Source organism: Octopus sinensis, linkage group LG7, assembly GCF_006345805.1.
Source record: "Octopus sinensis linkage group LG7, ASM634580v1, whole genome shotgun sequence".
Lineage (NCBI taxonomy): Eukaryota > Metazoa > Mollusca > Cephalopoda > Octopoda > Octopodidae > Octopus > Octopus sinensis.
Genome location: NC_043003.1, coordinates 100,751,014 through 100,763,989, shown reverse-complemented (window position 1 = coordinate 100,763,989; position 12,976 = coordinate 100,751,014). Strand labels below are relative to the sequence as shown.

General features: G+C 37.0%; 1 protein-coding gene across 22 annotated transcripts in view; it reads left to right on the top strand.

The window, feature by feature from the left end:
- Positions 1-12,976, top strand: part of LOC115214490 (dual specificity protein phosphatase CDC14A) — a 292,683-nt gene that overhangs the window by 18,907 nt on the left and 260,800 nt on the right. For all 22 annotated transcript variants that reach the window (XR_005000182.1, XR_005000181.1, XR_005000179.1 and 19 more), the window contains exon 2: positions 6,413-6,488. Coding sequence is in view for 15 of the 22 variants with exons in the window: in XM_036505015.1 (XP_036360908.1) it covers positions 6,413-6,488 (76 nt within the window). In the remaining 7 variants the exon portion in view is untranslated. The remainder of the gene's footprint in view (positions 1-6,412; positions 6,489-12,976) is intronic.

Sequence of the window (12,976 nt, the reverse complement as noted above, 5' to 3'; positions counted from 1 at the left end):
GGAAGTCGATTGCTGGATCTCTACACAGTCGGTGACATTGGGTGATGGCCATTCCAGCACAGAACTTATGAGTAACTGTGCTGTCTGTGTCCTCCTGTGGTGACAAAGCAGATCTATTTAGACACAGCACTGCTTTCCCCAACAGGGGGAGGGTGAGAAAAGGAGCCCCAAACATTGCTTACTCAACTTAAACTTGGCAGCCTGCTGCAGCTGTCTGGTTATTCAGTAAGGCAATTGAAACATGAAGAAATCTAAGAATATTAACTTTGGTTCTTGGAATGTGCACACACTTCAAGACAGTCACTCAGCACCAGAATGAAAAACTGTTGGTTGCCCTTGAACTAAAGAAATGCAACATTGACATTGCTGCACTCAGTGAAACTCACCTTGCAGGATCGTCAGTCAGATGAAAATAAAGGTGGATACATATTTTTCTTATGAAGAAATGAAGATGAGTCACACAACTCTGGTGTTGGTTTTGCCATCAAAACAGAAATAGCTAGATCCCTTCTTTCTCTAACCAAAGGTATTTCTGATCACATCATGACACTAATGTTAGAATTTGATCACAGCACTCATGCTCTGCTTGTCAGTTGCTATGCCCCAACCATGGCCAGCTCCGAGCACAAAAAGGCTGAATTTTGCAACCAACTCCAAGATGTCATCTCCATTTGTCACCATAGGAATAAACTTTATGACCGACTTTAACACTCATGTTGGTACTGATTATTAGGCATAGGAAGGTGTACTTGCTTACCATGGTGTAGGTCAAATGACCTCCAGTGGTCTGTGTGTGCTCTCCATTTGCAGGGAATTCAGTCTAAGCATCACAAATACCTATTTTCAGAAGTAAAATTGTTGCAAGACAACCTGGATGCATCCTAGATCTAAGGATAGGCATCTCATAGACTATGTTATCACTAAGAAATGAGATATTAAGGACTTTAACATTACATGTTCCTTTCATAACACCCGTTATCTCTCTGACCATTTTCTTTTCCATAAGGCTACGTTCCATTTGAAACACACAAGTCTACAAAAGAGGTGCTGGCGTAGCTGTGTGGTAAGAAGCTGACTTCCCAATCACATGGTTTCAGGGTCAGTCTTCTACTATAGCCATGAGTCAACCAAAACCTTGTGGTTGATGGAAACTGAAAGAAGCCTGTTGTATATGTGTGTGTGTGTGTCTGTCTTTGCGTCTGTGGTTGTCCCCCACCATCACTTGGCAACCGATATTTGTGTGTTTATGTCCCTGTAACTTCTCACTTTGGCAAAAGAGACTGATATAATAATTACTAGGTTTCCAACAAATAAGTTCTGGGGTTGATTTCTTTGACTAAAAGGCACTACTCCAACATAGCTGAAATAATTGAACAAGTAAAAGAATAAAAGAATATGTATTTATGTGTGTGTGTGTGTGTGTGTGTGTATATATATATATATAAATGTATATATTTGTGTGTGTGTGTTTTCATATGTATATATGTATTTGCATATATAAACTAGCAAAGATACCTAGCATTGCTCAGGATTAAAATGGCATACTTTTTATTGTTTTACTTGTTTCAGTCACGTGACTGCAGCCATGCTGGAGCACCACCTTTAGTCAAAGAAATTGACCCCAGGATTTATTCTTTGTAAGCATAGTACTTATTCTATCAGTGTGTTTTGCCAAATGGCTAAGTTACAGGGATGTAAACACAGAAACATTGGTTGTCAAGTGATGGTGGGGGTAAAAACACACACACACACACACACACATACGTATATTCCTACATATATATATATATAATATATATATATATATACATCCTCACAGCACCCATCCTCACAGCACCCATCCTCACAGGCACCCATCTTCATCCCTATAATATCACCAGCCCCTATACCTGCACTTCTAGCAACGTCATTTATTGCATTTCCTCGTCTTTCTGCCTTTCTCTGCCCTACATTGGTTGAATGGGATGCTGCTTGGCTGACCAGTTCATGGAGCACCTTCGAGACATCAGACTCGGCAATGACACTCCAGTCTCACACCATTTCCATTCTACTGGTCATTTACTTACCTTGGATCGATTGTAACTGATCTCTCTCACAACTAAAACATTGATATCATAGACAGAAGGAGAGTGGCATGTGGAGCAATGTCATATCTTTAACACCTCTGGTTGTTTGATATCAACTCAACAATTATTACATATGGATGCTAGACACAGGTAACAAATACGAACTGACAAAGGGCCATGGTGAACAATTTTCACACTAGAAACTTAAGGGAAAATATATCCTATAATGATCACATTTCCAATGATATATTGTACTAAATGGCTGATGAAAGGCAAATGAACACAAGGATAAGGAACGCTGGCTGAGATGGACTGGTCACCAACTGTGACACCCACTCAGTGAATGCTATCAACAGTGCCTGCTACTTAATAGCCTATGAGGTGGCAAGTGCAAGAGGAAATGGCCAAGAATGACCTACCACCATATGATTCATGCAGAATGCAGGATATCGCTCAGTGAAATACTTCTAGTGACTGAAGATGGAAATGAGTGGATAGCCTTAATAAACTATGTCTGGCAGCAACTGACTATACTCCATTTCCCCCTATCATTCATATTTCTTTGTTGGATTTTGAATAATAAATATTGATTGATATGCATGGAGATGGATAGACCAGTCAGATCGAAGGAGCAAAGGCCATTATAGTTGTGATAGAAGAGACAAAGATAGGAGACAGCATATCTGTGGGTGAGGAGCTGGAGTGTGCCTGTTAGTTATTGGATGTCAATCAGCTGAGTGTCCATTTACTAGAGATAATTCAGTATGTTTGCATATGTATGCATATTGTGTATGCATGCCTGTGTATGTGGGTATTATATATATATATATATATATATATATATATATATATATATATTTAAGTAGGTGAATGAATTATCCTATGTTTATCGTCAGCATGGAAAATTTGTTTAACCGAAAACTGGGTAGCAAATTCACGTCAGAAAACACGGTTGAAGCGACCTGTCAAGGGTAGAAACTCTGGGTTCATGTGTAGAAATTTGTGTGTTGAATATGAATAAATGATAGAATGGAGTCAAACGAAGATGTTAACAAAATTCCTTTACTCTCGACACATGTTTCGAAGACAGCATATTTTCATTCCGAAGGAATAAAGGGTGCATTATACAATTTTCTCATCTGGAAAGAGAAGGAGCCTCTCTCAACAACAAGACAACCAAAAATTTCGATGATTGCCTACATAGTAACCAAAGCGATAATGAATGTTTTTTTTTTAAAATCGTTATAAGCATTGACGTCACAAATGTGTCACAAAAAACACTCATTATCGCTTTGGTTACCATGTAGGCAATCATCGAAATTTTTGGTTGTCTTGTTGTTGAGAGAGGCTCCTTTTCTTTCTTGATGAGAAGATTGCATAATGCACCCTTTATTCCTTCGGAATGAAAATATGCTATCTTCGAAACATGTGTCGAGAGTAAAGGAATTTTGTTAACATCTTCGTTCGACTCCATTCTTTCATTTATTCATATATATATATATATATATATATATATATCATTTGTAGAAAACAAATCCAAAAGAAGAAAGAAGCACACTGAGATGTAGAGCAGTATATATTAAAAATGGGGAAGGCCAGTTTATAGGATTACCTTAGGTTTCCCGTCCATAAAGGGTTTAACTTCATGGCGTATCGTCAAGATCCCAAAAACCTGTTGCCCCATGACCTCTTAAAAATATGGAGGAGGAAATGCCTTATTACTCAAAGATAACAACTGGGGATTATCTCCCTTTGCTATTGGCTATTGACGTCTGTCTGTGCTGCCATCTTGTAGGCTCCAAAAGGCTAGCAGGAACCACCTGAAATGTAAACATGGCCTGAAAATCTCTGTTCTAGAGTTAAGAATGTTCCCTGGTTTGAGCTAATCTTTTAGGATTCTTGCGCATTCAGCTATGCATAACTTGCAATGCTTAGTCCCGTTGATGTAGGAGCCTCGGTTCTCGAGGATTTTCCATGAGATCATTTTATCCCTTAGTCTCTTACTTGCCAGATGTGGTTGGCCAGTGATGTTATATATCTCCTTTCCAGAACTCTGAAGGGGGACCAGTGGTTAGAGAGACATTGCTTGGAAGAGTTCCTGGAACATCTAATGTAGGCGTGTGTTGTCAGTGCTGTACTTGCTGGTGTTGTTGATATTGCTGCTGCCGCTGACATTGTTGTTGTTGGAACTGGAACTGCTGGTGGTGGTGGTGATGGCATCGGTAATGGTATTGCCACTGCTGTTTATGGTCAAGGCACTGTTGTTGTTATAATTGTGGTCTCGGTCATTAGTGGGAGACTACCATTACTGCTAGAGGTGTCATTAACTGTGTTTTTGCTAGAACCACTGTCACTGCTGCTGCTGTTATTACTGTTATAGCTGGTAGGTGGCACTGGACCTATTGCTGCTGCTTTAGGGGTTGTCATGTCTGCTACTGTAGATGTTAGGGAAGCTGATGGCGATGCCACTGCTGTTGTTAGTGTTGTTGCCGTCAGGGAAACTGCCAATACTGCCGCTGGTGCTGTTATTGCTATTGATGCTAATGTTGTTAACTGTGTCAATGGTGGTGGTGTTGCTGGTTCTGTTCTCGTGTCTACGGCTGCTTCTTATTCTGCCGGTGGTATTGCCAAGGTTTGCTAGTACTTCAGCTTGATAGACAACCCCTTTGGTTTCACATTGGTCTCCTACTGGGTATCTGTTGTGGTCCCTGCATGAACATCCTGCCTCTTCCTGTGGCTTAGGGGCACTAACTAGGATGCTCTTAATATTGGGGTAACTGCTAAATGAGACTCTAATGTTGTGCCCGTTGAAAATGGGCCCATACCTATGGGAGCTAGTGAAATGTTTACTATTAATTTAAGGAATATTCTACCTACAGGAGTTTTTTGTGTTAAGAGAGATAGGGGGAGCCAAATGGTATTTCTGTGGTGCTTCCTTCTGCAATTGTTGGGTTCTGGCATGTGGGAAATGCAGTCCATAAATCTGCTGGCAGCTAGGGCCTCATTATAATATGGGGCAGCTGCGTTGAAAATCTCTTGGTTGGAGGAAGGTTCATAATCCTCTTACTAACACCCTCAACCTGGTTTTTGAACATGATGGGTGGATGGCAGTGCCTTAACCATAACCAGCAATGGCAATACCACCACCACCACCAGTGATGCCAACACCAATAGTCTCAGCTCCAACAACAACAATGTCGGCTGCAGCAGCAACAACAACAACAACAACAACAGCAACACCAGCAGGTACAGCACTGACAGCACATGCCCACAGAGATACATTGGTTGTTTCAGGAAATCTTTCAAGCAGCATCTCTCCAACCACAAGTCCTCCTTCAGAGTTCGAGAAAGGAAATACATAACATCACTGACCAGCCATGGCTGGCAAGTAAGAGACTATGGGATTCCATACTCAATCTCATGGAAAATCCTTCTCCAGTATATATATATATATATATATATATATATATATATATATATATATAGGGATATGAATAAATGCAACAGTACAGGGTTTAGTAAATTAATTTGGTATCTAAGAGACCATTATAAACAATTAATTTAGCTTGGTTGATTCTCTCAATTTGATCCCTTATGTACTGTAAACACGGTTATAGAGCATGCATACCAATGTAAACATTGGCAGAAACACACCTTTAGTTCATATAAGTGATATCTATCATTATATATAATTTAAACATTAATTTTCTTCTTACATTTCACATTCATTAGATATATCTTTTTCCAAGACTTTAAGGTTTTATTTCATTTACATATCGTTATATACTTCTCATTTATTTGGTTTTTCTTTCCTTTACCCTTCCTCTTTTTATCGGCTACCTTTGACGTTATATCCTCTAACGTTTTTTTTTTAAAAAACTTAATAGCGTTCAGTTCATCACTTTACATTTCCATCATATTCTGTTCAAATGTCTTATTGACGAGTTTTATTTCTTCATTTCCCTGAAGAGAAGATTACACCATTTTATTCCTTTTTAGTCTTTGTTGGTGTTGAACATGCTATAGAATTTATTTTCACTCTTGGTCAAAATGATTCCTTTAAGAGTTGAAGATACAAGCATCCCCACAGAAATTTATCTTGAAAGATAAGTTTGTGCCTTGTAGGAAATAACCTCATCCCTGTTATTATATATAGCCATGTCTAGATAGAGGGGTGTTTCTACTGGAATGTCTGAATATTTATATATACTGAGTGCACATGCACACACACATTAAGTTTTGTTACAGCAAACTACTTTGTTTAATAACTTATTACTTGTCTGCTGATTTGTGAGGTGTGTTGCCTTATGATTTAATTTTCATTTTCTTTCTTTGTTTTTCAACAGTTTTTATATGGACTTTGGTCCTTTAAACCTTGGAATGCTCTACCGGTACTGCTGTAAACTAAACAAAAAGCTCAAGGTAAAAGCCACAAACTGTATTAAACAACTTCTTATACTTTTTTATTAAATCACTTTTACACTTCTGTTTTTCCATGATGGAGAGTTTTTAAAACTGTTTTTACATGTCATCTTCCAATTACATCATCTTTCATTTGTTTGACATTCTTTGATATTTCAAGGTATTCTGAATTCTTTCTAGAGCTTCTTTGTAATATATAAAAGCAAACTTTGTACCATGACTAATCAAATGTCAGTTTTAAGTTTTAAATATTTTAAAAATAACAGGTGAAGGCATATAAATAAATACAGCGTATCATATAAGAATAACAGTATTTTGATATATTTTTATTTGATATTTCAAAGTCTGAAAGTTTGTGTGATATTATTAAATTTATGGAAGGTGTTTGTAAGCCATTTAAGAAACACACAAAAGCCGTTCGATTCACTTCAACATTTAAGTTTAATTTGTCAAAGTATTTTCATCGCTATAAGACCGCGACCTGTTCACTGACAAAAATCCGTGCTGCCGAAAGAGATGCTGCATGGATTTTTGTCAGTGAACAGGTCGCGGTCTTATAGCGCTGAAAATATTTCGACAAATTAAACTTAAATGTTGAAGTGAATCGAACGGCTTTTGTGTGTTTCTTAAATGGCTTATAAACACCTTCCACACTGCAATTGTTTTCGTTCCAGCACACGATCTCAGATCAAATCACTTGCTATGCAAGTACATCTCTGTAATATTAAATTTATCTCAAACAAAAAATTTGATATTGTGTGTGTGAGAGAGAGAGAGAGAGAGAGAGAGTGTGTGTGTGTGTGTGTGTTTTTCTCTTAAACTGGCCTTGATCTCAGTGAAAAAGATAAACCATCACCACCTTTCCCACTGAAAATCTGTCATAATAGTCTTCATTGTCATTGTTATCACTATTGTTGGATATTAACTCTAACTCTCATTGCCATCATTCAGTTCATCATCACCACCACCACCACCACCACTACCACCTCCTCATTCCATATCTCCTCCTGCTGGCCACACCATACTGTTACTTCTGGTAAATTGATATGATGCTCCTCTGTAATATGTTGATTCTCATGTTCCCAGTAGGTGCAATTGCAGAAGTTAACCGAGTCATTTGATTTAAATGTAACTGCCTCACTCCAAACAATCTATGCTGGAAAGTGTTCTTCTTTTACACAAGTACTACTCACAAAAATTCACTCTTTGATCCTGATCATGTTTACTGAGAACATGGATGGCACTTCAAAATGCAATGGATGCTTGATTTTGAAATTCTTATCACACAACTCGCCACAGATTTTCTTGAAATCTGGCAATATGCTTCTAGTACCCTTGAAAAAACAGATTACTGCCTCTGAATTTGTTAATTAAAAATAAGTTTGTTTTCTAACTATTCAAGAATCCTAAAATACCATACTACAGAGCATATGTATTAATTGAAAGTGAGACAATGTAGGTTGCAATGTACCTTCAATCTGGAATTGAACTGGCACCACAAATCTGGTTTACCAAGATATATTCTCTTACTCTATAACATTTGCTTTGAGGTAGACAAAAGCAATTCAGTTGTGTATGGAATCTTGAATTATAGAAGCCAATAAAATATTATGTATCTAGTATTCTAATAAATGGTAAATTTCGCAGCTTCATTTCCTCTATTAACTCTATCTATTTGATATCCAACATAGAAATGGCAATCAATTAAAAGCTTCTTTCTAGTTTAGAATCAAATGATGTGTTGCATATTTTCGTTTAATTTCCTTTTTTCATTACCTGTGCATTGAATACTTAGATGTGAAATCTTAGTTGTTTACTTAGTGGTAGCTACATAGCCTTAAGGAAGTGTATTATTTCACAAAGTTGGTTGGCTGAATGACACTTAATTTTATTCCATTTTCTGTTTCAGGATTAATAAAATATTCTCTTACTGAAACTATTCGGTATGCATACTATAAAGTGGTAGATCTGTTATGCAAGTTCATTTCCTAGTTTAGATGTTTTACTTCACTGAACCTGAGGACAGATTACCTCTGCCAGAAAGACTCCTTGCTACATTGCATAAAAATTAAACTTGAGGTGATAACCCCAAGTTTGAAAGGTTTACATTAAATTTTGAATAAAATAGATTAGCTCCTGTTCTAGAACCACTTCAATCACAGAAGTTCTCTTGTTTCAAACATTAAACTTGTCATACTGTACTTATTACAGTATCTTTTTATGTTATTGACCATCATTTTCCCCAGATATAGTGTATCTAGGATTATACCAGCCTGAGTAAAATGTAAGCAATGTTTTGAAATATGAAATTCATCACAATATATTTCAACAATGTGGAAATTTTATTCATCAAAGTCAGTACCATTACAATCAACACATTAGTTACAAGTTTGTTTATTCCGTTGACATATAAATCTGGAGTTCTGGAGCTGATGAACTCTTTGAACGCACTTTCAGCATTGGTTTGATTTTTGAACTACTTCTCTCTCAGGAAACCTTCAAAGTGTTTGAAAAAGTGGTAGTCAGTAGGAGAAAGGTCTGGGGAATAAGCTGGATGGGGAAGAACTTCGTAGCCATGTTTTCTCAACTTCTGGAGCATCATTAGTGAAACATGTGGTTGAGTATTGTCATGAAGAATGATTGACCCTCTTCTGTTGACCAGTATGGGACAGAGGAGTTGCAGTTTTTCATTCATTTTGGCAATTTCATGGCAATATTTCTGCAGCAATGGTTTTACCAGGTTTTAAGAAGTTATAGTGGATGAGTCCAGCAGTACACCACCAAACAGTCACCATAACCTTCTTTTTGAAGAGCTCGGGTTTAGGGAAGGTTTTCGGTGCTCTATTTTGTTCCAACCACTGCGAAGAATGATTTTTATTATTGTACAGAATCCACTTTTCATTGCAAGTTACAATACAGTCGAGAAATTGATCGGTCTGGTTATGTAGAAGAAGCAACGAGCAAATTTCATATCTGTGCATTTTCTGATTTTCAATCAAATCATGTGGTACCCATTTGTTGAGCTTTTTTGATTTTCCAATCACATGCTAATTGTTTCAGGCAGTTTGCTGGCTAACTTGAAGTTCTTTTGCTAGTTCTCGAGTGCTTTTGCATGGATCTTTCTCAATGACTGTCTTCAATTGACTGTCACCGACAACAGTTGGGCATCCACTATGCTCATGAGCTTCAAGGCTCAGGTCTCCACTGTGAAATCGTTTAAATCATTTTCAAGGTGACTATTCACTCACCAAACATTTCGTTGATATCGCAAGCAGTTTCAGCTGCTTTATGTCCTTTTTAGTTCAATAGTAATATTGCTTAAATATTGCACTTTGACAGTACCATTTCAGATGATTGTAGCAACAATGAAACAAATATCAATGTTAATTTATTGATGCATAAGGGCAAGTTTATGTCTATATTATCAGACAATTGCAAAAAAATGTTTAAGAAAATTCAAAACTCTGCAAAAATTCAGTACAAATTCTTCATGGTTCAAAATGTTGCTTGCTTTTAACTCAACCTGATAGTATTCAATGTGGTTTACTTTTTTCCTTAAAAAAAAAAGATGGTAGGATATTTTTTGAGAAAGGTTTGACTTTTTTTTTTTTTTAGCAGGTTGAACAACCTTTTATTGGTTTCTTAATTGGTTTGATAATATGAGGTTATTTGGGTTGGTGTTCTGTTTGAACTTTTGCAATTTAGTTTTAAGTTGGAAGGAAAATACAAACGGAAAATAAGGAAGGCAGAAAGTCTGAGAAAATTTTAATGTGTTCTAATTTAGAATGAGCACAGTAAATGAAACCCATAAGTTTCAAACAGTAATCAGTCTAAAATAGAGACATGCAACTATGATAGTAAGAATTAAATTGTGAAATTGTCTTGTTTCTTATTAACACTACGGAAATTGTAATTAGAATTCAAACCAACAATTATTTGTCTTTTTCCTTACCTTTTTTAAATTTGCACTTCTATATTCAACAACAACATATCCACTTGTGAGCCAATAAGAAAGACCCCTTCTGGTTACTTGACCTACTCGAAATAGCAACCAAATATCTATTTACTCACACCTTTCTCTCTTAAAAAATAGTATAATACATTCTGGGATACACATTGACTCAAAAAGATAGGATCATCAAGGCTAAAGTGCTTATAATCATAGGTTTGCTTGATCAGGGTGACTTTCGGTTACAAAATAACTTCTTATGCAACAATAAAGAGTGAACAACTTCATAGATTTAAATCATTAAAGGATGAAAACTATATAAAGAGAACAAAAATTATTGTTGTTTAAATTAATTTTAAAGTTAGTAGTTTTTTTCCCCTTTTTTTACTGGTGCTGTGGTATCACCTTCAAGGATTTGGTTGATCAAAAGTGACCTTGGAACTTATTTCAGTCTGGTACTTATATTGTTGATCTCTATATGTCAAATTGCTAAGTTATGGAGGCACATGAACAATATCAGTTTTTAGACGAGTGTAAACACAAACGCACACACACACACACACAACACACACACACACACAGTCATATGACAGGCTTCTGTACAGTTTCCACTTACGAGTTTTTGTTTAAACTGAGGTCGAAGGTACCATGTGGCTGTACAGGAAACTTCTTAACTACACAGCCTTACAGATGGGAATTCTTAGATAGACTTAACTAGCTCTTATGATCACAAATATTTGATTTAGAAAACTGAAACTTCAATTTTACTATTTGCATTACTTATTTTGCTGAACTTCTAACTGTCATTGCCAAACCCTTTAGCATTCAGATTTCTCTGTCCAATGTATTATTTATTTATTGACTTTGTTTCGAATAAATCATGCATTATCTCAAAGCTTTGAGATTTTGATGAGGTCATTATCATCATCAACATCATCATCATCATCATCATCATCAGGTGTAGGAGTGGCTAGGCACAGAAGTGACTGTGAGGTAAGAAGCTTGCTTCCCAACCATGTTTCCAAGTTCAGTCTCACTGTGTGACACCTTGGGCAAGTGTCTTCTGCTATAGCCTCGGGCTGACCAAAGCCTTGTGAGTGGATTTGGTAGACGGAAACTGAAAGGAGCCTGTTGTTTTATATATATATATATGTGTGTATATATTTGTATATGTGTGTGTTTGTCTCCCATCCATCACTTAACAACCGATGTTGGTGTGTTTATGTCCCCCTAACTTAGCTGTTTGGCAAACGAGAACATCAGAATAAGTATTAGGCTTACAAAGTCCTGGGGTCGATTTGTTTGACTAAAGGCAGTGCTCCAGCATGGCCATAGTCAAATTACTGAAACAAGTAAATAAAATTATCATCCTCATCATTATCGTCATTTAACATCTGTCTTCCATGCTGGCAAGGGTTAGACAGTTTGACGGACTGGTAAACCAGAGGACTGCATCAAGCTCCACTGTTTTAGCATGGTTTTTATAGCTGGATGCCCTTCCTAACACCAGAGTGGCCTGGGTGGTTTTTATGTTACACAAGCACTACTGATGCCTGTTTCAGCATGGCTTTCATGATTTTATGCTCTTCTTAAAGCTGTCCACTTTACAGAGTGGACTGTGTTTTTTATATGGCATTAGCACTGGATGAGATTAATTTTAGGATGACATTTTTGGTTAGTTGTGACAGGATGGATCTGGCCAGTTTGAACACAAAACAGATAGACTATTTGGGCCTGATATGAGTGGTTTAAATGTTAAAGGGCATTAAAAAGTCTTAAAAATATTTGTATCATTTACACATTGCAATGATCCAAGCAAATGACAGTACTCACTTACTACTACAACTGCTGTTGCTGATGATAATAATAATAATGATAATAATAATAATAATAATAAAGTTATGGCAACAAAAGTGTTACATTGGATATTGGTATGAGCACAAACTGCAGAGAGTGGCAGAGTCAGAGATTTGCAAAATCCCCTGGGATTTCCCAATCCAAACAGATCAGGTGCTAGAGCATAATAGACCAGACCTTGTGGTGGTAGACAAGATGCACCACATGTGCTATATAGTTGATTTTGTGTGCCCCTCTGACCCATCAATATTCAAGAAGGAAGGTGAAAAAATAGATAAATACAACCCTCTTAAGTACAAAATAGCTCAGCTATGGTAAATGAAGAAGGTGAAGATAGTGCCAACTATTGTTGGGTCTTTGGAGACAGTATCAGAATGCATCAAGAAATTTTGTTTTTGTCTTAGCTGTTAACCATCAACAAACCAGAACCATGTCATGGTTTTCAAAAAAGTAGCTGACCAATTAGGTTGTAGGACTGACCATGACCCCCACCCCACTACACAAAGGAATTCAGAGACTTGTGGATTGGCAAAAAAATAACGAACACTAACGCCACACTTTAGTCACCACCTGGTTCCTTACTCCCGATAGTACTCTTATATACCAAATCTTCCCATGATGGGTTTACCATCATAGGCTACTTATGCCATGCCATACCATCCACAATGTTGCACCTACTAGC